At 40.8% G+C, this 26,176-nt stretch overlaps 1 protein-coding gene across 1 annotated transcript in view; it reads left to right on the top strand.

Moving 5' to 3' along the window:
* Positions 1-26,176, top strand: part of cdh4 (cadherin 4, type 1, R-cadherin (retinal)) — a 190,590-nt gene that overhangs the window by 76,309 nt on the left and 88,105 nt on the right. Inside the window, exon 3 of the mRNA XM_053315209.1 lies at positions 2,903-2,926. Within this exon, the coding sequence (XP_053171184.1) occupies positions 2,903-2,926 (24 nt within the window). The remainder of the gene's footprint in view (positions 1-2,902; positions 2,927-26,176) is intronic.

Raw genomic sequence — 26,176 nt, 5'->3', positions numbered from 1 at the left:
CTGCCTGATGGGACTTCTTCTCAGGATAGATTGTTGGTTTTCCTTGACTCTCTTGTTTTGCACCTTTTTAAGGTGGGTAAAATGTTCCACCTATATGATTGATTTGATTTCTTTTGGATTAGTTTGGTGTACTGGTGGTATCTCCATCTAACTTCGACCTGAAAAGAGGTTTGATCAGGCAGATTACCTCAAAGCCCCTGTGCTGGTGTGCAGGGCTGTTATTGGTCTTAATTGATAGTCAGATATTCTTGACTGTTGAGTGATGTTAGATGTCTGCTTCCAGTATTGTGAGTAGCGGGCTGTTGCTGATTTGGCTGTTCCAGCATGTACAGTGTTGTTGTTGGAAATCTTGAAACCTGTTGCACAGAGGTTGTGGATGAATGCCCAGCAACTCAATGGGGGGGGGGGTCTCACTTACAAAACTGATAGACATGGTGCATCATTGGTGTGTGTAAGTATGTTTGTATGTGTGTGTGTGCGTGTGTGTGTGTTTGCGTGCGTGTGTGCATACCAATGTGTGTTACTGTGCCCCTCAGGAACGCTAGCAGGCCAACTGAAGAGAGGAGGAAAAGCAGCACTGCTCTGCACCATATGCCAAATATGAGCCTGCCTGCCAATTTGTGGGGGATACTGGCAAGTGCTAGCAAGGCTGAATTCTTGACAGAGGGAGATGAATAATTGAACATGTGCGGAGCGAAGTTCTGTTGGGATAGAGTGGGGTGCTTTTATACATGGAGAGGGGGAATGGAGACAGTCTTGCTGTCTACAAGAAAACTCTCATTTAGATAGTGATGTGTGCGCTTTTTGTAAACAAGTCAAAAAGTTGCAAAGATTTTACGATGAACTTCAATGGATTCGTGGTGAGACGTGAGTAGAAAAAAGTGTGACTCATTGGCATTCATGCATTTTGATCATAACAACTATAGCCAAAGAGACCAAAAGCTGTCATCCATTCTGCAAGTTTGTACCGCAAGCTCACAAATAACCAAGAAACTAAACATACTTACTGAAGACTAAAGAGTGTCTGAAGGGAAGTCTGCGTGACTTAAACAATTTAGAAAAGGCGTTCATTCAAATGTGGTATGCATTTCATGTTTAAATTTTAATTTAGCAGGCACTGATCCAGACCAGCTCTCAATAAACTCAACAAAAGGAGCAGCTTACAATCTCTTACAGTTATAGGACACTTTTAAAGCTCTACATTATCTCAAGATTTCAGGGACACAACAAACTGACAGAGGCAGACTGGAGGAGGAAAATGTTGGTTAGCACAACTCCATCCACAATAGATGCTTTAGGCTTGAAATAAATGTCAGGGTTAATTTGGTATGTTGGAGTTATGTCAGATAAACAACCTGCACACACCTGTATTTAAAGGTTGCCATGTGTGAGAAACATCATCTTATAAACATCATCTGACAACAGACTGAAATCACCTCTGTGCTTGGAGTGAAAGCTAAACTAGGGTTGATTCACTAACTAAGGCATTGAATGTCTCATAGCGATAACATAGTAATTAACTGTTGTATTATCTGTAGAAAAACAATCTTGTCAAAGGAGTTCTACTAAAAATCACCCACAGATTTTTCAAAACCCATTCAATCACTGACCTTGTTGAGCGAATATTTAACCAATATTTTCTCTCATAAAGCGTTCTTCTCAATATAACGCTTGCAGTTCCAGCTGTCTTCTCTTCAATCACTTATTAGAGTTCAACAGCAGAAAACACTTTTGTTGCTCCTTTCCTTTTCAGACATGCACAACAAAACAGCCCTGAGCAGACTGCAAAATCAGACTAACTATGGCTGAGCTCATTTAAATGTATAGTCTTAGTAAATGCACTGCTAAATTAAAAAATAGGGTTATCGCAAAAGTTTTTTCCCCTTACAGTAATTTGCGACAGTAAATATCCCCAGTAAGAGTCTACAGCCACACCACAAGTTTAATTTTTCTTGCTAACTTTTTGCAAGTAAGCAAAGAGCAACTTACTAATATGAAATTGTGCATGTCTGGAACCAACAGAGAGCCATTACCTAGTGTTTTTATTCAAACTTTTTTTTTTTTTTTTAAATCACAGGCCTGGGAATTGTAATGTCCTCAAACTTAGTGACCAAGTGTGTGTGATCAGAGCTGGTGTTTAAAAAAAAAGTTTCAGTCAGCTTTAAGGCTTTCCAGATTTAAAAAAATGAGAGTAATAAATGCACACATGGAAAAAAAAAAAAAAAAAAAAAAGGAGCCATGGAGATTACTTCTGATCAAATCTCACGAAACAACTATGCTGGCGCTGGAGGACATGCGAAGGGCAGGCAACCAGGAGAAAGACATCAAGAACCTCCACTGGCTGCCTCTCCACTCTCTCTGTCACGCAGCTGTGGTGCCAAGGTCTGAATAAATATCGCCCACGACGATTGTACATAACTGTGTGCAATGTGCATGAGCAATATCCCGCAATTCTCCTGTGTTTCAATGAGTGAGCACAAGAGCAATATAGACATCACTACAAGCTTTTGAAGATAATGATGAATCCCACAGCTTGAGGCAATGACAAGAAGTATAACAGAGAAAACAAACTGTATTCTGGTTAAATGGTGCTGCCTGGATAATAGACAGAGACAAATGTGAGCCACTACGCTGATGTGACAGCAAATTTAGTCCAATAGCATCCCTGCGTTCTTTATATGTCACTGTCCAGCTATTGCCTGACTTTCCATTAACCCTCCTCATTGATCTGTTTTGTTCTCTTGTTTAACGGTGACTTTAGTATCGCAGTGCCACTTTTACTGAAACCTATTATGTTCTAATCATCATCTTCTCTCTCCTTCTCCTCTCCCCGTGCCCCTTTTTCCTCTCTCTCCCCCTCCCCGTACCCCCCCTTTCCTCTCTTTCTCCCCCCGGTTGACAGACACCACCCTGTCCAGCGAACGTGGTAAGTACTGAAGCCGCACACTAGCTTGATTTGGAGCCATCTGTGCGCGGACTGTGCCAAGCTAGTGCCGATTGGCTGTTTGTGTTGATGTGGAAGGAACCATTCTCAGATGTGTTGGTCTCGGTGGGGAAGCGCCGAGCCACAAACATCATTTGCATCACCAGGAAGTTATTTTCCTCTCCAGCACATTGCATGTCACGGCAAATGTTGAAACGAGGACAAAAACATCAAGCAAAGGCAATTATGGAAGCAGCATCCACAGACCCATGTGGCCAATCAGAATTTGAATTTAGCATATTTTCCCCACACGCATTTTTGCGTCGACCTACTTAGTCAATTTACCCCCTTTTGACTCCAGTAGTATTTAATAAGAAGCCAATAAGGAGTATCTTTTTCACTTTGTCTCATTCCAGCATTAGTGGAACGCATCTCCATGTAGTCTAAATAGAGAGTAGATGGATTCCCCCACTGTGGCGGCCTCTTTTCATTTGAATTTGTTTTTGACTCCCTCCTGTCTTGCTGTTATTAATGGCTTCCAGTGCTCAAAGGAGCAATTTAATTATTTCATCAAGCAGGTAGAAAGATGCAATGTGCCAGCTTTGTTTATGTCTTACTTTGCATGTCTGCATGTGTGTGTATATGTGTGTGTGTTTGTTAGTGTGTGTGTGTGTGAGTGCGTGTGTGTGTGCGTGCGTGCATACTCAGGCCGGACATCTGGTCTGCCCTGTAAGCAAAACGAGACCACCTGTGTCAGCCTCTCTTCTTCTGTCACACAGCTTCATGTTCTTCTCCCGCTGTACATGTCGAGTTTCGGCGTGGCGCTGAGACAAGAAGTGATCTCGCTTAACTCGCTCTCTCTCCGCCCCGCGAAAGGGATGGTGCTACAGGGTGAAATTGTCGAGCTAAATGGGTGTGGTGGAATCACACAGTGTAGACTAAACACCACATGCTGTGCATCTAGGCTTTGAAACCTCAAAGTGGTGAGAGGGTAGAGAAGTGTAAAGTTGTGGTTCAGATCAAGCCCGTGAGGTTTGTGTTTGTGTGCCTGGTTAACTTAACACAGCAGTGATGCGCAGCACAGAGAACTTTGTGTGATCAATTTTTCATCGCCGACCTAGCAACAGTATGTATGCCACTCTTTTCTGTGTGTTAGTTTTGAACAATAAGGAGGGAATAGAAAGTCACAATAAGCAAAGATTTGTATTCATTCTAAGTGTTATCCTTGATTTTGACCTCACCGCTGCCTTTCTTAACCACCCTGCTGCTCTCACATTAAAACCCGCGCATGAGTTGCCTCCTCTCCCACACCTACTTTCCTTTTCTGTACTGCTGAGTAGTCACATAATGTGAGTGATATTCCACAGTGAAAGGCAGAAAAAGAAGAGGGAAGTAATGAATGGATTAAAAAGCAGATGAGAGAGTGAGAGGGAGGCTGTGTTAGGGCAAGGTCTGTGTGCCCTTGGTCCGTTTATGAAACGCAGCCAGCAGGCAACCATCCAGTAGACTGCTTATCACTCACCAGAGCATTTATCATTCAGGCCATTCAATAACTGTTTTCATAATAAAATACGTGCATGTGTGTTTTTTTGACTGACATAAACATACAGCATATACACCTGAGGTGCACACTTGTGCTTTCATCATGTGTCTTCCAGTGCTTAACAAGCTCTCCTCCGCCCCTTCTGTAGTGATGGAGTGTGTTTAGAGTTGTCTGATAGGTCTTCTCAATGTGAAGTGGCTGCTGGCGCATCCTCTCCCAGTTTAATTGGCTGTACCTGAGGCAGGAGGGCAAGGTGTAATTGCGATAAGAGAAAACGCTGTGCTTGGCTGGTTTTAGTGCCCTTATCTATAATCTCCGGATTGATTATGGTTTTTCTGCCAGCCGTGCAAATTGTTCAGCCCCATCAAGTGTGCTGGAAACCACCTTAACTCCATCTCGGCCAAACCGCACTGCACATCAGCAAACTATATAAACCGCACGGTGCATGTACTGCTGATTAGGCTACAATATCCTGACCATCGGCTTTCACTTCTGATCGCTGCTGATTGTGTGAGCTCATAAACTGATATATGGTTTCCTCTTTTTTTTTGGCTAAAGGCAACAGTGATTATATTGAGACAGTTAGATATCTGATGTACTACATGAATGTCTTTTTATGGTCAAATAAACAACTCTACCTCTCCCTGCAGATCCTGTCATGTCAGCAATCTCATTTTAGAAATGAATATAAGGAGTTGACTGATCATCAGCCTGGCTCATTATTGGATCCAATATTCAGCATTTTTACCATTATCGCAATGTTTGTCTGTTTTTTATCCGATTGCCAATATTCACTTATTTGACTGTGGTGCAGCCTCCTCCCTCTGTTTGTAGTCACCACTCTGTGTTGTCAATCGATGCTCCGCCCACAGCGCTATCTGCTTGGGTACACATCAGGAGTAATAGCCTATCAGCACTGAAGACTGTACATGGTGCTGTACCACAGATGACACAGAGAAACATCTGTAGACTGGAGCAGCTCAGATTAGAGAGCATAGCTGTGTTTAGAAGGTGAGGTAGCACATTATTGGCAAAGTTACAACAAACATCACTATATTCGTTTTAAGTTTGAAAAGTTTTAAAAACACCACAATCTTATGATCTATTTCTATGATAACAAACATGCCCAGCTTTCTAGTTACACTGTGCAAATACCCAAATGATGCAATTTGTTTCAGTGACATAATGTAAGTTAAGCTAATGTTGAGTCTCGTTAAGTCTCGTTGAACTCATTTGAAAGTGATAGCAAACATCAACAAGTTAATTTTTTGAGCCATAATTTAGCCAGCTGAGTACAGCAAAACATTGATAGGCTATAACATTATTATCACCAGTTAATCACTCTCAACTCACAACTACTAGTAACATTATTGAAGTGGGTCCTTAAGCTGTCTCTGACTCTGTTTTTTGTAACTGTTAGAGAGGAGCTGGATTGTTGTTAGAGACTTTAGACACAATGGATCTGCATCAAAGATCCATGTTAATCCATACATGGATGGCATAGGACTGATGTCAGAGTTGAATAGTCACTTCTATTGTACACAATCAGCTAATCATTAGTAAAGAAGTAGCCACGTTTTGAATGACAGGTTCCCTACATTCACATGTTGTTAATATATAACATTTAAACTGTGATGGAAGAAGTACTCAGATCGTTTATGTAAAAGTTTCAATACCACAATGTATGAGTACAGAAGTTATACCAGCTAAGTACTCATTTAGCAGAAATGAGTGACAGGGTTGTGACTGACCTGTTAAATGAGTTTAACAAAGTTCATTATTAATACTGATAAGTCTATGAATAAGCAGCATTTCATTGTTGTAGCTGCTGGAGGTGGAGGCAGGTTGAACCGTTGGTGAGGGTCATGAGATAAACCTGAGGAGTGCTGAGATGACAGATTGAGTCAGAAAGAAGAAAAAACATAATTCTGCTACATATAATTGAATGTGTATTAATCTTTCAGAATGTTTCTTTATTCTTTGCTTTTCTTGGTGACATATTGTAGAATGTAACCTCTTTGGACCTTAAACAGTTACATTTATTTCTCTTTGGTGGAACAACAAAGAGACACAGATGTACACTCTTTGTAAGGGGCTACAAGCTAACAGGGAACCTTTGGTTTAATCTTTAACAGTGTGTTGTAATGTATAAGCTTAAGGCTTTAAAGCTGTTATGCTGTAATAAATGAAACATAACTGCATTAAAAGCTTGCGTTCTTAATTTTGACACTAAAATTTTCATTTTTACTGCAAGCATATATCAGTTTTTAATATCAGTCTCCTTGATTAGTAATGAACAGTATCTGCCCTTAAAAAACATTATCTGTCGACCCCTAATAAATATTCCTATAACACTTAAATATCTTCACAATAGATTATATTTAAATGATATTCTAATAGTCTGCATCTGAAATCACTAACTCTGAACCAGATACACCTACAGAAGTGCTTTGTGTACAGTCTCTCTCTCAGTCTGTCTGTGTCTCCCCCACCCCTCCCTCTTTCTCCCCTGCTTTTGAGTAGGGGTTGGGGCTGAAAGAGCAGCTAATGGGCTGCGAAATGTCTCCAAAGCTAGAGCAACAACAGAAGCTAATGTCTCAAAGCTCTTCTGAAACAACACAAGCGGCGAAGAACCCTGACAGCGCAAAGAGAAGAGAAGGGGGGAAGAAAACATCCCTGGTTTCTTCTAATGTGTCAGAGAGGCCATTTCTGTCAGCCTAATTGTAGTGAAGCTAGTGGCCCTGGTGAAACAGCGTAATTGCCTGCTGGAATGGATCGGACTGCACTGCTGGCTGCACTCTGTGAGGTTTCCTTCCTTCCCCGTGTAACGCAAGATCCTGAAAGCAGCTCCACACTGTTCTGACATTTGCTGTTTCAATCTTTCTAGCTCAGTGCTTAGTAGGGCAAATTCAGGGCTCAGGGATATTGACAGGCCAATGTGATATATTACAGTTAGCAATTTTAGCCAGACAAGTTGATTTACCTGCGTGGATCTGGAGAGCTATTGCTCCAAGTGAATTAAGGGCTGGAATTTAACAGCTTGCCTTAGTGTTGCTAATGTGAACATGTGTTCATTTGAAGAGTGCTTTACTTAATAATTCGAGCATCCTTTTAATTTGTATGTTTGATTTTACAAAGGGGGATCATGTTGAAAAAAAAAACACAACAGTGAGTTGATGCATTAAATGCGTCTGCCAAAAAGAGGCTGCAATTCTTGATCATTCACACACGTTTTTCTCTAAAATGTGGTGAAGCATGTGGCTCCTTCTGCTTCTCTTCCCCCTCAGTACCAATTAAAGCTGTTTTTCTGCAGCAGATCTTGAGCTGATGAAGACAGCCACTAAGAGCTCTTGAAGTAAAGTCGCACAGGACCTGTGTGGCAGATGGTTTGTGCAAAAGTTATGTGCAAAGAGAGATAGCAGAGAAGAAGGAAACAAACAAGCACAAAAATGGCAGCCCATCTCCAGCGAGGAGCTCCTTTTTTTTTTTTTTTTTTTTTTCTTACCCTACCCAATTTAAGACTTACCATTTCCAAATGTTCAAACTTTTCCTCAAAAATGTTGTCAAACCTGCGTGAGACAAGGGGAAACATAAGATCTTTTTTTTTCTGTGGAGAATTTTTGCAACCATCCTCCAAAGCTATTGAAAAGAAAAAAAGTGCTGGAAGCTGCTTGATCTCAAGGCTTTGACCAGCTCTCCCAGCTCAATGGAAACAAGCTTTGCTCCGGCCTTTCCCTACAAAGGCTGAGACAGCACAGAGTCAAGGCACCAGAGGACAGCGCCTAATGGCTACAAGTCCAGCTTTCCCCCACTGGATTACATGTTTCAGAAAGATAAAGCTTGATCAGTATTTTTAGAGGGAAAAAAAGCCTCTTTTGTGATGCAGATGAAAGCAGACAGGGAAGTTTCTGGAATCAATGGCGTCTAAGGCTTTGTGCCGAGGTTCAGAGCATACAAACGAGAAAATAGAGAGTGCGCACAATGCGAGCATGTGTTCAGGGTCACGCCACTTTACCGTGTCGTGAGTTTCTACATTACATGCGGGCATCTCCTCCTTCAGTCCTGCCTGTTTCGGCTGAAAGAGCAAACGCTGCCAACCAGACCTGCAACGATTAGTCAGTTAATCAATGACGGAAAATGATTCAGCAATGATTTTTGTGATTTTTAAAAATAAAAATATTCGAACATTAGCTGGGTGCAACTTCTTAAATGTCAGGATTTCAAACTTTCATGTATCATACATAATAGTCAACTGAAAATCTATGGGATTTTGACTGACAAAATAAGACATTTGAACACATCATCATGGCCTTTAAAAATATAATAGGAACTTTCTGATATTTAGAGACAAAATGATTAAATTATCAATCAAGAAAATAATTGGTAGATGAATCTGTAATTAAAAAAGATAATTTGCAGTGATTTCTATCTACTCTTAGGCACCTTCTCCCATCTTAATTTGGCATTATTATTTCAGTCATGGTGTATACTTGACCAATTAATTCACACTTCATTTTAACACCTGGACTGGGACTAATGGAGCCACATTTCCTCAGGTTAATTACACCAACATTATATGACATTATGAGTAACAAGAAATGGCACAGCACACATTAGTACCTCTCCCTTTCCTCATCCTCTCCCACTATGGGAGTCTTTCTCCTCCCCAGCTCTCCTTCCAACTCTTTTTTTTAACTGTATATCTCCCCTGCTCTCCTCAGCTCAGTACTTTCAGACACGTCCTCCCCTTCTCTCAGCTACAAGGCCGCATGGCACAGTAGCATTAAGGGCCTCTGAGACAAGGCTGGCCCAGGCAAATCCCTACACAAATTAGAGTGTAGAGACCATTATTAAAACCAATTGCCGCTGCCTTCTACCACCAGTTAAATTACAATGTCTCTTGAACAAAAAGGCAAGCAGTTTTTATTATCCCCTTTTCCCCTCTGTGGCAGAGCTGCACGGTGGAGCCAAGTGCAGCTTCCGAACTGTGTCATTCTTCAAGATCTGGGGTGGAATTATAATGTACTACTGAGCTGACATTCGCATGAGGCCTGGCCCTCAAAGAGGAGCGCTTATGATTGACATCCCTGGTTTGCACAAAGAGCATTACATTTCTTCATTTGGGGGGGAGGGGAGGCGGCCCTGATATTTTCTGCACGTTTTACCTCAGACGGTTCTGAAAGACGCACAAAATACTCAAGTTTGCTTTCATGTGAAGTATTTTGAGGCGATTTCTGTGGCTGGCTTTTAACTCATGCATTTGGTGCTTTTCTCTGTCAAATGGGTATTTCAGCAGCAACGATTTGCCTGTCAATCAACACTACCTCTCAGTGTTCCTTGCACATGCAGATTACTTTGCTACTCAGAGGATGCACTCAATGCAATGTTGTGTGTGTGTGCAAATGAGCGTACATGTTTGCATGCATCTATGTGTGTGTATGCGTGTTTGTGTGTTCATGTGGGTGGATGGGTGTGTACGTGTGTATGCATTCCAGACATTTTATGTTATAAGCACTAATCTGTCATTTCTATAAGATTACTGCTGGAGCTGACTTCCTGCGGCATATGTCAACATCCCAGCTGACAGAACCTGCTGAGTTCCTGTTTCCCTTGACGTTTATTCTCACTGCACTTCCCTCTATGTTACCAAATTACTTTAATCGACCTTAACTTGACACATTAATATCATTTAAACTCTCTCTGAATTCTTCACTGCGCCACAGAAATGTTTCCCATTTAGCAGCAAATTTGGTATGTAGAGCACATCCAGTCTCACTGGGCCTTTTTCCATTAACAACATAACACTGTTGTGTAATTATTGTTCATCTCCACTTGAAAGCAAATAGCACTAAAAGCTGAAGAATTCACTGATGATATTGCTATAGTTATGTTTGGTCTAGTTGTTCTGTTAACATGAACAGTTATAAGGTGTAAAAACGTTCCCGGAAAAAAAGAAGGAAAATTGTGGTGAAAATTTAAACTTTAAAAAAAAGTGAAATGTACCTCCACCCAAGAAAATACACTGGAGATGTTTAGTTTCTAAATTTATAATTTTCTGGCTGTGAGAGTCAGTACTGAATGTTTATGTAAGTAAATTCCCTTTTGTTATAGTAGTAAAGCCGGCAACACAGGATGTTCCTTTTTTAATCTTGAGGGATTAGACACTGAAATAGCTCCAGGACTACAATGTAATGCAACCACTCATTTTTATGGAAACAGAGGGAGAAATGTGAAACACTGTAAAGTATTCTCTCTGGAAAAAGGAAAATGAAATGAGTGTTTTTTTCTGTGAAGTACGAAGAGGCGTATTTCTCACCTATGACAAATTCTAATTTCCTCTGCTCCCCAGTCACGCAACTTGTCAGAACCACTTTGCTGTTACAATTTTCTCCCTCATCATCCAAAACAGCACATTCACCATCCACCTGTGAGTCAGACACACGGAGCAGGATACGACTGTTGACATTTTATGAATAAAAGAATGAAAGGTAAAGTTCTGTTGCTGTGGATCTGCGTGATTCACTGTTGTCAATTTTGAATTGAATAGCAAAGGATAGGACTGTGTGCCGAGTTACTATTTCACTAGATGTTTCATACAGTATGCACTTCTTTTGATGGTAGGAAGTAGTAGGTTGTGCTTTTATTTTACCCACTTATCTGCTATATGCCTCTCCATCTACGTTTATATTATATTTAAGATTATGTTTAAGATGGATGCATGTACACAGCAGCTTGGTGCTCCTTAAAAAGTTCCTCAGTACTACAGTATAGGAAAGCAGCCTGTCCTGGATATTTACTGTATATAGTATTTCATCACATGTTGAAGCCATCACATACTGTAGAAACATATTTGTTTGACCTGATTTAGCAAACTTTTTTCATTACAGTCTGTTGATATTCATTAATTAATTCATTATTTGTTTTTAAGTGTTGTTTTTTGTACCCAAGCTAGTGGTGTCACCAGGGTTACGGTTACAGTGTTGGTCCACCTGTTTCGTCCAGGCTGAAATTCGACAATAACTGAATGAATTACTTTGAAATTTTATACTGACTGATATTCATGGTGCAAAGGATGAATCCCAAAGCTCCCCTGAAGTTTCAGGCCTCAGCTAATGTGTGTTAAGAATCATTTTTTGTTTGTTTTAAGTAGCAAATGTTAGGAAGCTTAACTCAGCACAGCTGTGTCTACAGTACAGCCTCACTGTGACTTAAGACTCTTTGTTTAAACATCCCTGTCACATAATGTGCAGACATTTTTTAAAGAGTACATAATCAAGAAAAAAATAGATATAAATTCATCACCTGTAAGTTTTGAAAGTTGGTTTTCTTTGAAGATTAGACTCACCCAAAGTGACCCCGTTGTAGTCCTGTTCTCATCGTTTATCATCGTCTCTGTGCCTTATCCTATTAATGCCCCAGTTCATTTTGAATTGATTCAACTGTTCTGCACCGTGATATTTTTCATTTTACAAGCAGAGGAAAGACAGCGTACTGCTGGCTCAACCTTTCCAAACAGCACCTGTACAAACTGTTTTTCTCTGCCTCACCATTAGAGCTCCATCACTCTCATACATAGCCAGTCTGCAGATTAGCTCTGCACAGTGCTGGTGGAAGAATGAGGCCAGCTCGAATCAAACATTAATCAGCTACTGTTTTATAAGACAGAGGGAGCGCCTGCAGTCCCTGGGTGCCCCTCCTTCTTGCCCTTAGCCTGCCCTACCACCAAATGTTAATGTGACTGCCATTACTCATTTATGAGCTGCCCGCTGCTCGCTGCCCAGAATCTGGTGTCCAGGCATAGGCTGGCATAGTGGGCATATTGCAGGTGGATGGCCGTGCCAGGGCATTCAGCTGTGATAGGGCCAGGTCTGTTTTTAAAAGGAAAATGGTTTGGAGAGCAGGTCTGTTGGGAGGGTGGTGATGTTTGACTGTCTGAAATTGGACGCTGGCGTAACTGGAGAGGTAGGCCTTTGTGAATATTGTGTCATATTGATAGTCGGTGATATATATATATATATATATAAAACAGGGAAACACAATTAGAAAACACCTGTGTCATCAAAACGAAAAGAATCACTCATTCACATAAGACCAAATACGAGCTGTCCAATTTTTATTCAGTAAATGGGCAATATCATATGATGTATTCACATTTGGACTGCTGTAACTGAACATAAATCTTGCGAAATTGCCTCCATGGTGAGACTAAGTACCTCAATGTGTGCAGACAGCCGGCTTTGAAGAGTTCGAGCTGAGTGGCTGTTTCTAGTATCCAGGACACAGAGCGCAGCAGGAGTCATTCTTATTCTTAGTGGTGGCATCAATAAAAGAGAAAGGCTGCACAAGGTGAGACACATAGACACTCTCTTGACAGTATGTGAAGAGTTACCATCAGTGTCTGGCTGTGTGGCAGAAATTAAGGAAGGGCTGTGTACACATGTGTCTGGACATAATGTATGTGTGAGGAGAAAGAAGATCGGGATTGAGGGACAGAATAAAAAGTATCCATGTAGCACCTATATTCTCTTACCTCTGCTAAAAGCTCGTGTGCAGGAACAGAGCTAAAGGTGTTGCTTAGTGTGAAGTGGCTGATGATCCAGCATACCATAAATTGTCACGCAATTCTGTTTCCCAGATGGTTTTGCTCTTTGCCCCACCTTTTCCCCAATGGCACTGTCACTTCAGTAGAACTGAGTGGATACAGTCCACTGAAGCTTTCACTGTTTCCATGCATGTTTAATGCCTGCACTAGAATTACCACGGATGGCACTCTCCACCATATGTCAACATTTTTCTTGTTACCATCACTGTGTCGCCTGCTTCATACAAATGGGATTCCTCTTAAACATAACAGGGAGCTTTGAACAGTGTTTTTACAAGCTGAATATTTTAGATATAATCAACCAACAGTGTTGTAGTTCAACCTTTAACCGTCACTGTTACACATGAGGAAAGAGTGCACAAACACAGTTTCATGTTTATTTTAAGAAAAAACTCGCCCAAGGAGGATGTCTTCACCTTCATCCTTCTCTTGCCTATGGAGCCTCATATATTTGTGGCCTTGGGGGAAACCTCAGCATGCAGCAGAAACAGGAAGTGTGTTGCCTGTGGCTAAAAGGTAGATACTTCTGCTAGAGTGTTAACACTGCGCACATACACACGTATACTTCTCGCCTATGGGAGCGCTAATCCCCCTGAGATGAAAGAAGACTCCCACTGCTCTCTGATCCCTGTGTCCTGCTGTGGCGGTTCATTTGGTGCCTGGCGGAGAGAGACAGGTGCGGTTGATGCTCCCACACATGGTGTCCTTGACCGAAGCACAGTCGTGACTTAGGCCCAGTCCCATGCTGATCCAGAAAGTTCCCTATTAGAAATCGATGTCCGTTTGACGCCCCTTTCATTCGAGCGCTCTTTGTGGTGGGTCTGTATCACCATGGAGAAAGAAAGAAAAAAAGAAGATGGTCAGACAGAGATAGAGAGAAAGAGAGAGAGTATGTCTGCGCATACTGAAGACGCCTTCACACCTCCCTGAATCATGGTGTTTCCTCATGGGAAGCCAGGCGTTAATGCTAGATTAACTATCTCCTCTTCATTATAGGAAACCGAGTCCTCTGTTCAACCTTGATGCTTTGAAGTGGTGATAAAGTTCACTCAGTCCAAAGGCCATGTCTGCTTCCTTTGTGTGTGTGTGTGTGTGTGTGTGTGTGTGTGTGTGTGTGTGTGTGTCCTCATACACATGCACATAGCGTCTGCATGTAGATATCCAGCCAGTATAATAGTGCACATCTGGACTTTTCTTGTGACACTGTGTGTACACTGCATGAATAAATGCACCTCAGTATCATTAAATGGGGAGTAACAAGAAGAAAATATTTCCTGCCTCAACTTCCATGAGAATAAACTCAGTAATAGGCTCCACCCTGGTGCATCCTTGGCTATACTGAGAGCTGCTGGTGCTGACTGATGTAGGTCTTTGTGGTAGTCCTCCTCAATGTCATGAATTTTAAAGAACAGATAATAAACCCCAAGGGCCCTTATTCAGCACAACAGCACTTAATAAGAAAATTGCCGACCTATGTCCTCTACATTTAATCACAAATATAGTCCAGATGACTATCTTCAGTTCTGATTACATCCTTAATTCCCTGCTTGACTGCTAGGCTAAATGGGAACCTTCCCTCACAAAAAGAAAATAAAGGAATCAGCAGTAAAAAGGTTTCTCAAGGTGTCACTGAGACGATCTCTGTTCTTTCCTGCACCTGAATCCCACACTAAAGCCCACCTGGTTTTATAAAGCCAGAGCTGCATAAAGTCTTACAGCATCGTTTTTTTAATTTTATTTTTATACATGAGCACTTTATAAGAGAAAACAGGTGAACAACTTTGTGAGGACAGTGAACACACTTTGCTCCCTGTCGTGTGCTACCATTTTGGGAAATTTTAAATGCAAATTGGCCTCAAACCATCAAATGTTGTTTCTTACACTAATGTCTGAATCAGAACGTGGTATACCGCATTAAATCGGAGCCATAATTTTAATTACAGTAAACAAACAAGACCACACTTGGCAGCCTTTTTTTTTTTTTTAAACACATTTTCATGCACCAGGTTTAATTTAGTGGGCAGTTTGCACATATTGGTTTATGTTATGAGTTCTTGTTATGGAGCTTTTTTTTTTTTCCTCCATATTTTTGGTCTTTGAAGCAATAGTTTGAGATTTTTGGGGAATAGTCTTGTTGGCTTTCTGGCCAGCAGTTGGATGAAAAGATCAATACGTAGCTGGAGTGTTTTTACGCTTAAGTCTTTGTACGGATTAAATGTGTAAATTAGTGAGCTTTAGAGGAGCCTCCAGGCATATTTTGTTACCTTCAGAGTGAACCAAGCAAGCCGCTCCCCCATCTATACTGTTACTTACTAATGTTATCAGCACAGCAGTTAGTCTGACAGTAGTGTTTTAGAGAGTGCTCCACAAAGCAGCTGAATAAGTCAAATCCAAAATCTGTTTTAGTTGAACTGGTAGCTGCTGACTTTAGAGCTTGCAGCCTAGTTTAAAACTTCCCATCCCATTTTACCCAGTAGATTAGCTACAGCCAAGCACCTCCTGTTTCACCTTTGTAGAACACATTGCGCTGTACTTTAACCCCGCTGCTAAAACAGGTGGCACATGGTCTCCCTGCAATAGGACACCTTTGCAAGCTCATAAATAACAATGGTGAATGTTAGGGCTGCGGGGGTCACCTCTGTACAAGTAGGGCACTGTTGTCCATGGAGGATTGTGGGTGCATCCTCCCCTCCGTCTATCCAGAAGTGGCTACCATCAGCAGGTTTAGAGCAGGAAGCGGCTGGTTAATATTTAGGACAAAGCACACTGAACATTAGTTTTCCCTCAGGCTTTCCTTTTTCTCTCTCAATCTCTCGCTCTGGTGCCAGCTTTGCGACAGGTGTCTTTTCAGCCCCGGATGTGATAAATGAAAGGCTGTTTGTGTGAAGCAGAAAATAAAGCACACCCTTTAGGGCAACAAATACAAACAGGGCTCCAAGACATCTTGAACTGGATTAAACAAACACTAAAAGCTGTTCTCCTGAGATCCAGCCAGGATGGTAGTATGAAAGCAACCCCTCAATTAGTCACTCATTAACAATATGATTAAATACCACAAAATCACCTTCCAAAATGTGAGCCGTTTGGTATTTTGCCTTGTATTAATTATTGTTTTGCAGTGCTGACATTTTCTCAAAATACCTCATTTAAATGAATTAGACCTGTTGTGAGTTTTCTAGTAAACTTCATAATGAAGACTTTTTGGATTGACTACACTGTGAAGCTACACATTTATTTTAGTCTCAATACATACAAGTGTCACTTAACTTACATGAGTGTGTGTTTTTGTCATCATTACTGTAGGAGTTAATGATGCTGAGAGAGAAGGGCACTGCTCTGGGGTGGCTAGAGGGACAGAAGACATCTACCAGCCTTCTCCTGAGACACTCATTAAGCAGCACAGTGTTCACATCACATCTCATCCCTGCATGGGTCCCACAGAGGGTTACATTAGCTGCTTATTTATATTTCATAGCATGCTCATGCAAGTATTTGCTTTGTGGGGCTCAAAAGCAGATGCCTAAATAGTCTTGTCATGGAGATAAAATAAGCACTGTCAGACCATGGAGGGTTCGGGAAGTTCTGAGCTGGTATAAGATTAAATTGTACCCAAACTTTTATCTTTAATCAGCTGCAACTCAGTGGCTCTCCTGGCTGAACCTGCCAGACTGGAAGGAGAAAACAAACAAGATCTAGCAGACACAGAGCCTGAACATCACACTGTAAAGAAAATAATGGCTGAGTGATCAAATTTGACCCACAGTATGTTTAGCTCCTGCAGGAAAATACTCTCCAGTATGACGATGATTCCATATTATCACATTATATAGGTAGCTAATGCAGATTTTGTTGATTTCTGCTCATTTCATTAAAACTAAACATAGCTTTCAAATGCTGATTCAAATGTAGCAGTGCTGCATTCATGAAAAAACAATTTCGCAAAGAACTTTTAAGCTACATGCCTTACAGTGCAGTCATATATACATATTCACACACTTGCCACACAAATAGATCTCCACACACACACACACACACACACACACACACACACACACACAAACATAACTCCTTATCTTGTCCACCCCCACACAAATTCACCTGGTAGAACAGAGTGACCTCGTTCTGCCAAAACCCTTCAGTCATCCTCAGTGTGGCGCACGCACACACACGCACACACACGCACACACACGCACACACACGCACACACACACACACACACACACACACACACAAACTTGGCTCTCACTCTGCCGTGTTGAGTGCAGGCTCCCAGCGAGCACACTCCCTCAGTGGACCTGTTAAGTGATTAGCTCAACTCTGTACGCTACCGTGCAAACACAGCTCAGACACCAGGAGCGCTAGCTAGGATCACACAACCTATAGCATCCTATACTGCTCTGATGAGTGAGAGATTAACCAAAGACTGCAGCAGCTGATAATCCCATCACTGATGAGTTAGAGTGGGGTTTTCAGGACACCCACTGTTTACTGAGAGGTCTGACAGCCTATAGGGACCCACAAAGCAGTAAAATATGTGGCTGACTGAAGATGTTTGACTGAGCACATCAGGATTTTCAAAATGAATTAATGATTATAACATGTCAACAAAAATGGGATGATTGTGCATTTGTACATGAATGTCAGGGACATGCAAAGCCTCTTTTAAGGGGCTGTGGTTCATCTAAAAAAAAGTGCACTGCCTCCATTGCTCCTTTCTGATCTTAGTACACTCCATTATATGACATGTAAAAAGGGTTAGGGTTATATTATAATACATTTCTTTTATGTACACAGGCATACATGAACATATTTAAACGCACTTAAACTAAATAGTTCCTGGAGGGCAAATAAAAGATCAGATGTTTGTTCTTAATGTAGAATATATATTATACTCATCAAAGGACACTTATGCACGCTACAGTATATTAAACCCACCCGCCATCAATGAAAACAAGACCACTACCATACGAAAAACAAATGCACCTATTGAAGATGAAGTGTTCTTCTTCTGAACTTTGAGTTTCAAGATACAGTATCTAGGTCAATGTGATGAAACTGAAAAAAAAAGACTTGTGAAGAGATTACATAAAGATACTATATAATATATAAAGATACTACAGCTGATTCAGATGAGTTACTGGTTTTTTACTTTCGCTGCAATACTTCTATAAAGTTATTTGCCAGCAACCCTTCATCCATCTAGTGCATTGTCATATCATATTACACAGTGTAAGGTTTCAAGTCTAAACATAATAATATACAACAAAACCAAAGACCATAGAAATGACTGTGTCAGCATGACTGTACCTTTACACCTACACTATGATAAAGAACACTTAAATCATGTTTATTTAGGCATAAGCAAATACATGTCAAGTGAAAAGTGGCAAACGTATTATTATTCATTTATTTATTCATTATTTATTATTCAGTAAATGTATATTTATTATTATTGAAACTATCAGAATAACACATCAATCATAATAACACGTTATTAACTTGGTGTTTCATAGCCCACATTATTAACTTTGACAGCCCCAATATTTTCATTAGTGTTTACATAGTACCAGTCAACACCAGTCAACAGTATGGACACAACTTCTCACTTTACAATTTTGAATACATCAAATCTATGAAATAATGGATTGAATTATGTAATAAGTGAGAAAAATGGAGACAAAGCTAAATATGTTTTAAATGTCAAATTCTTCAAAATAGCCACTGTTGACTTTGATGACAGCTTTTCACACTACTGCTGTTCTCTCAACCAGCTTCTTCAGGTCATCTGGAACACAAATGCTGAGCACTTGTTTGCTTTTTTTCCTCCACTCTGCACTTCAACTTGTCTCAAACCCTTTCAATTGCTTTTAGGCTGGGTGATTGTGGAGGCCAGCTCATCTGATGCAGCACTGTATTACTCTGTACTTCTTGGTCCAATAGCCCTTACACAGCCTGGAGGTGTGTTTAGGGTCGTTGTCCTCTTGAACAACAAATGATTGTCTCAGTAAGCACAAACCAGATGGGATGATGTGTTGTTGTTGTTGCCATGCTGGTTATGCGTGCTTTGAATTCTGAATAAATGCCCAACAGTGTCACTCACGAGCAAAGTATCACACCTCCTACACATGCAGATACCATCCAATGACCTTCTCATGAAGACACGGCAGCTGAAACCAAAAATCTACTTTGGACTCATGACACCAAATTCTAATGTTCATTCCTTGTGTTTCTTAACCCGAGCAATTATTTTGTTACTGGTCTCCCTCAGCAATGGTTCTTTGCAGCAGTTCAACCATGAAGGCCTGATTCACGTAGGCAGTGTCCTCGAGTCGATGTTGACGTGCGTCTGCTACTTGAACTCTGGGAGGCATTGATGTGGTAATCTGAGGTGCTGTTAATTGGCGATTTCTGAGGCTGCTAACTGTAATGAACGTATCCTCTGCAGCAGAGGTAACTCTTGGTCTTCATTTCCTGAGGCGGTCCTCGTAAGAGTCAGTTTCATCACAGCGTTTGATGTTTTTTTTTTTTCCTTTAACTGAACTGGACGAATCTACAAAGTTCTTGAAATAGTCCAGGTTGATTGACCTTCATAACTTGAAGTAATGATGGACTGTCATTCCTCTTTAATTCGTGGAGCGTTGCTTGCCGTAATATGGATTGCTACTGTGCTATATATGACTGAATAGAGCTATTTCTTATATACCAACACTACATCGACACAACTCAACTAATCTGAAATGCATTAAAGAGGCTAGAAATTCCATCAGTTATATTTTGACACGGCACCACACCTGTTAATTGAAAACCATTCCAGGTGACGACCTCATAAAGCCAACAGTGTGCAGAGTTATCATCAAGGTAAAGAAATGGCTTCATTGAGGAATCTAAAATATAAAGAATATTTCTTGTTTAACTACATGATTCCATATGTGATATTTCATAGCTTTGATGTCTTCTGTGTTCTTCAATGTAGAAAATAGTCAAATTAAAGAATGAATTGAATGAATTGAATGATGATGATTTTGTATCTGAACTTTTGACCGGTACTGTTTGCGCCTACGTGTTCTTCAGCCAGCTTTCACAGCTTCTTACACTGTAGCTCCACGAGTGGCAAGCAACAAAGCATTACCGTTCATCTAGCACAAGGATACCGAGCAGGAATGTTAACAAGTACCACATATTTCTTTTTCTTTTTTTTTCTGTCAAGCATTCTTTCAAGATCTGAATGTATAGTGCTTCATTCAGTTAGTGTTTCAGTCCCTTTTTGACTTGAAGTACTCACATTAGTGTGGATGTGCATCATATACAGCGTTGAAGAATATAGTGACCTACAGTAAGAGTCGTCTAGTCATATTTAATAATCTGTTCATTTGTGAAACTGTAGACCCATGCGAGGAAAAGCTGATTAGTATAGTTATTAAAGGTAAAATTAGATGTACATTAGTAGCCACTCTGAGAACTATTTAGGTCTTAAAGTGCACATTCCACCATGAACATGACTCGCCTCTTCATCCCTGTCTATTTTTATCTGATCACAAGCTCCCCAGCGTCCTCGCTAATTCCCATGCTTTCCCCTTTTCCTTTCTTTTTCTCCTCATTCTTTTTTATCTCCTCTTCACATCTCTTTTCTTTAATCCTCCCTGTCTTCCAATGTCTTCCTTGCTTTTCATTCTGTCTTTTATTGTTGCCTCCAAAACACTGTGGTGTGAAGCACCGGCTGGATCGCTCTCTTGCGTTAATAACTGTGACCTATTAACTGTCAGCGATGTCTCAGGGGAGAGTCACTTGTCCTTAAATTATACATGATCAGTCGCTCAATTTGTTCGCCTCTCCCTCCCTTGCTATATGACTCTCCCTTTCTCTCATTGTGTTTTCCTCTTTATTTCTCCCAGTCATCCTACTGTATAAGGTCAAACTAAACCACACTGGACTAGCAGTTCACATACTACAGTTTTTCAAAAAATGTATTCCAGTCAATTCAGTAACTGCATTTTTCTCCCAATCTCATTAAATGCACCCTGTGGAGTTTCTTTTGGCCAATAGTAGTGCTATGATTATTCTAGAGATCTACAGGAGGAGAAAAACAGAACAGTGAAAAATGCAGCAATGCACCTATGAAGGCAGTAAGAAGACTGCAGCAAGCAAGCATTAATGTAAACAATGAAAGATTGAACATATTGTGAAAATCAGCTTCTCAGACGTTATGTATATGAGGAAGGAAATGCATTCAGCATGTTTATTAGGCCTCAAGGGCAAACACAATATCTTTGGTGAGAAAAACTGAAAGGAAAACTTTGTTTACAAGAAACCTCACCTTCACTTTCACACCTTTAAATTCTTCTTTACAGCCAGGCACTGCTAGTATGCTTATTCCCTTACTGCTATTCTCTGTAAATATGCTTAACTTGTTACTTGTTGATTAATATTCATCCCTGATTTAAGGCTATAAATATTTTATTGACCTTTGTTATTATTAGCAGAGCAGTGCTGTCTTGAATTACCACCCTAATGATACCAAAAACATCCGGAAACTCAGATCTGTGCAGTGCAGAGTCTGTGGATGCTATTCCCGTTATTATACATTAAGTCTCAGCCCCAGCTTCTCCAACAAGCCTTTATTAGGTGAGCAGTAATCTTGACATTTACATATTTAAATTGGCACCCTACCAGGAGTTTATTGAACTTCACTGCATATTCAACAATTTCTCAGCCAATGAATGTGATTTTCAAAAACTTTGAAAAATACGTTTTGTATTTTAGCGAGCATCATGAGCATCTCATACACTAAAAATAAATGATAAAATGTTCGAATTTTAACCATTTTTATTAAATGTATAAGCTAATATTGAGTCAAACACACAGCCATTGCTAGTTGCACACACGTGCAGCACTATCCAGCAGTTAAAGCTTGTCTCAGAGTTGGTCATGTGCTTCATAAAATCTACAACACAATCTCTGAGAAAGGAGTTAAAGGCTGTGCCATTTTGCCACAGGAATATTATGGTAAGGTCAGAAGAGATGTGGCAGTTTTGATGAAAGAGCTGTGAGATGAGACAGGAAGTGACTAATGGAGGTGACTGTGGTTAATAGGTCACCTTTTTATTAGCCATACTTTCAGCTCTAGGGATTTAAAACTGAAACATCTGAACAGCTATTGGATGGATTGCCGTGAAAACAAACATTGATGGTTCCCAGAGGATGTATCTTAATGACTTTAGTGATCCCCTGACTTTTCTTCAAGTGCTAATATTTGACATCTTCACAAGTGTGTTTTTTAGTGAAATGTCTTGACAATTATTGGATTGACTGCCATGAACATTGCTATACACATCTTCTCAACAGGATCATTTGTAATTCATCTGGTTTAATGCCCTGACTTTTTAGCTGAAACGGACATGACTGCTTGAACTGTACATATCCCGTTAGCATGGTAAATTAAGATGGTTAATATGGTAAACATTATACACACCAAACAAAAGTATTGTTAGTGTGCCACCTTTAGCATTTTGCTCAAAGCGCCGCAAGCTGCTAGCATGGCTGTAGCCTTATTGTAGGCTTGTAGCTTATTTTTCTATCACTATTGTGTTCAATCAGCAAGATTAGCACCTAATATGAAAATATCACATTCTGGGTGGGGGGGGGGGGGGGGGGGGGGCGTGGTAGTAAGTAAAAATAGTGTCGTAGCTACATGCTACAGTGCTGCACAGGACACACATGGATGGATGTCTCTAATTCCTTCCACACATTAACTATTACCCTGGAAATTGTTGGTGGATTGATTCAATGTATGTTAAAAGCAGGTGTTTAAAAGTTGTGTTTCAATGTATTTTTCAAAGTGCTCATTAGCATTCAGACACCACTCATTACCATTGCACTCTGACACAGCACAGCATAACAGACCACACAGAAATGTTGAATATTAAGTGCAGCATGAACAGTCATTGGGGACATTATTCATAATTATCATGCATGTACGTACATGTACTTTCCTCTCACATACACATAGCCTATGAAACCAAACATTCACATACTATACTGAAAATCATGCATACATATAGGTGAAATGATTTACATACACAAGTGAAACACTCTGACACAAACCGAAAAAATTATACACTTATATATACTTACATACAACTGAAATGCTCTGATGAAAGCTATTGAAAAGCTTTTACACATGTTAGTAAAGTGTGCTCATATACATGGCTGACATACAAGTGAAATGCTTTTATGTCCATATGCTGAAGCACTGCTGCGTTTGATACCGTGGTGCACATTCTCTCCTGACTGAAGCTCCAGCTGGCAGCAGCAATGCTCAGTGACTGCCCAGTTGCAATGGTTCGTTGCAGGGTTCTGATGGTCTCTGCTGACACCAATATATTTTTAAGTATCGATGTGCTTTGGTTAGGCTACTTGCAGGCTGTTGAGCAGACATCAGTGCAGCTAATGAACAAACAACATGGGCTCTCTTTTCTCAATTACTTTCTGAAAATATTTTTATAATAGTAACTGTGAACACTGTTAAGGAATTTTCCATATTTAGGGCCAAGCATAGGCCTTCAGTTCTCAGTAAAGGCTGCACTATCATTTTGGCAGAGAGACATACCGTCTGTCTCCTTGAGATGGTGAAGGCAACAGTGTGTGATGTTTTGGGGAAAGCAGGAGTCACTTTGATAACGGTAGCGCAGCATTGCTGTGGCACCCAAGGTCATAGGATATGACTGTCTGACTCCCTAAACGCACAGATGGGTAACTGTGTTTCCTTGTTTGTAGAATGACGGACCATGAGGCAAATTTCATTACTGTAGATGCATTTAGTATGATCATTTATGGGCAAAGAGAATGAATGGCTCTATCTGTGAAGGCTTAAAGACTATCCACAGAGGGCAGTTTCCTCGGAATCATGGTGGCATCATGCATCAGACGGTGTAATGATAATACTTTGATTCTCCTTGGCCAAGCTTCAAAAAACATTTTCAGTGTAAGACATCCTGGTCTTCTGGGCACTTTCTTTTTCAATAGTTTCAATCAGAATGTTTCAATTGTGTATCTAAAGAAATGTTATTTGTACAGTATGTGTGGTTTTCAGTATGTGAATGACTTTGGTTTCATATGTGTAGCCTATGTGAGAGAATTAGTACTGTACATGTCCATGCATGGTAATTCTGAGTACTGTCACTAACTGCAGATAAACTATCATTTGACCATATTCTTCTGTGAGTCTATAGAGATGTCCTTGTACATTCACACAGAGTTAGACCTTTTCTTTGCTTTTCATCATTTGAAGAGGTGAACATGTCTCACAAGAAGCAGCATCAGCTACATTCCTTCAGTTTCAGTGTTTAGAAAAAACTGAGAATATTCAAAGATCTGTTGTGGGAATTGGGTGGCTCATTTAATTTACATTTCTGAATCTGGTAAATAACATGCTCACCAGGGAAGTGTAGATTATTTTCATGAACCCACTAAAGCCCTTTGTAGTACAGCGCAGAATCATATTTGTATGGCGTGTAAACAGTCAATAATATCTTATATTGTGAGGTTAAACAAGATTAATGTTCATGACATTTGATTCCCTATACAAAGAAGAAAAAGATGACGATATTTGAATCTGTGGTGTCCCTGGATGACATGTTTGCTATCTCTTTGAATAGTTTGTTATTGTACATCTTGAACATTCTTCTTCATTTACCTTCACCCCTTCTGTCCATTAATACATTTTATAATTGCTTCAGCTTTGAATCTTTGAATCTCAAGTGTCAGTCTTTTGAGAACCAGACATCATCGTATAAACCAAAGCCACAGACAGTCCAAACATTGCTGGCTGTCTCTCAATCTGGCCAAAATGCAGACGTCGACTCTTTTGATAGTAGAGAGATGAATTTTTCATGAGACTGTATCACCATTCAGAGCCAGGGAGCAGAGAGAGCGTTGGAGCCACTCAAGTCAATTTCAATATTCTTGGATCACTGTCTCTGCTTTGTCCTCATCATATCTTCATTATCTCCCCCTCCCTCAATTTATTTTTATCTGCGAATAACCAGAGGACCAGTAAATGAGGAAAAGAGGGGAAAATAATCCATTCTTGCATGTATGTGGAACGGAAAAGTTTGATGTGGCACGCAGACAAGGGGAGAAAGAAGATCCACATAGAACAAAGAGCGTTCCTGTTTGTTTACAGCCAGCCAAAGATGGGCTCATTCTTCCCTTTGCTCTCTGCGTCTAGCTTAAGGCAGGAGAGAATGGAGAGAGTTTTAAGAGCTGACACAATGAGTCAGAGCGAGGCGAGAACGAGCACGAGGGAGAGGGAAGGGCGGTAAAGGTTTAGGCGTCTGCACTGACAGCTCTCTCCTGCAGTCTGACAGAGCTTTGTTGAGGATCCCAGGTTTTCACCGCTGTTGCCGCTCCAGGGTTTCACTGATGTTGCTGCCGCAGCGAGCGCCCGGCCCTGACCTTTTCACACGCACCATACAAATATCCATCCTTCACACAGCGACCTCTTTTTTCCCCGCGACCTAGCCTTGTATGTGTGTGACTGAGTCCGCGTTTACAGGCGAGACGAGGAAGTTGAAAACGGGCTGCGACGTGTTGACAGATGGCCCACGCTGTCAGTAAAAACGTCATCACACAGACCACATCTCCCACGAGGCGGTAGCTTTTGCGAAGCGGTGGCGAGGATAGCCATTGCCATCTGTGCCCCTGCAACAGATGCTGCAGACAATACAGAGGCCACATGTGTCACACCGTGTTTCATACAGCGGCTGACTGTAATGCCCAGTGCAGGGTATTAGTTCGGGTGTGTCAGCACTGTGGAAATTGGTTGATTTTTTTTTGGTTGCTTCATCCTGCAAACTACCTCTGACATACCGGAGCTGTAAACCCCATTCTGTCTCTCTCGTTTCCCTCACCCCCCCCCCCCACTCTGCCTGACTCTCTGCCCGTCTGTCACTCCATCATGTCTATCTCTCCGTCTATTGCCCTCACAGCTCCTCTCCATCTACATCTCCCAGCCTGCTGTTTCTCTCACTCTGCCTCTCTGCGACTGTAGTTAAGAGAAAGCATGAAAAAAGATGAGCAAACATGCGGGGCTGCCTCAGAATTCATTTTC

The sequence above is a fragment of the Scomber japonicus genome, chromosome 3 (genome assembly GCF_027409825.1).
Source record: "Scomber japonicus isolate fScoJap1 chromosome 3, fScoJap1.pri, whole genome shotgun sequence".
NCBI classification, from domain to species: Eukaryota; Metazoa; Chordata; class Actinopteri; order Scombriformes; family Scombridae; genus Scomber; species Scomber japonicus.
The sequence above is the reverse complement of the archived record's forward strand: the minus strand, read 5'-3'. Positions and strand labels throughout refer to the sequence as shown.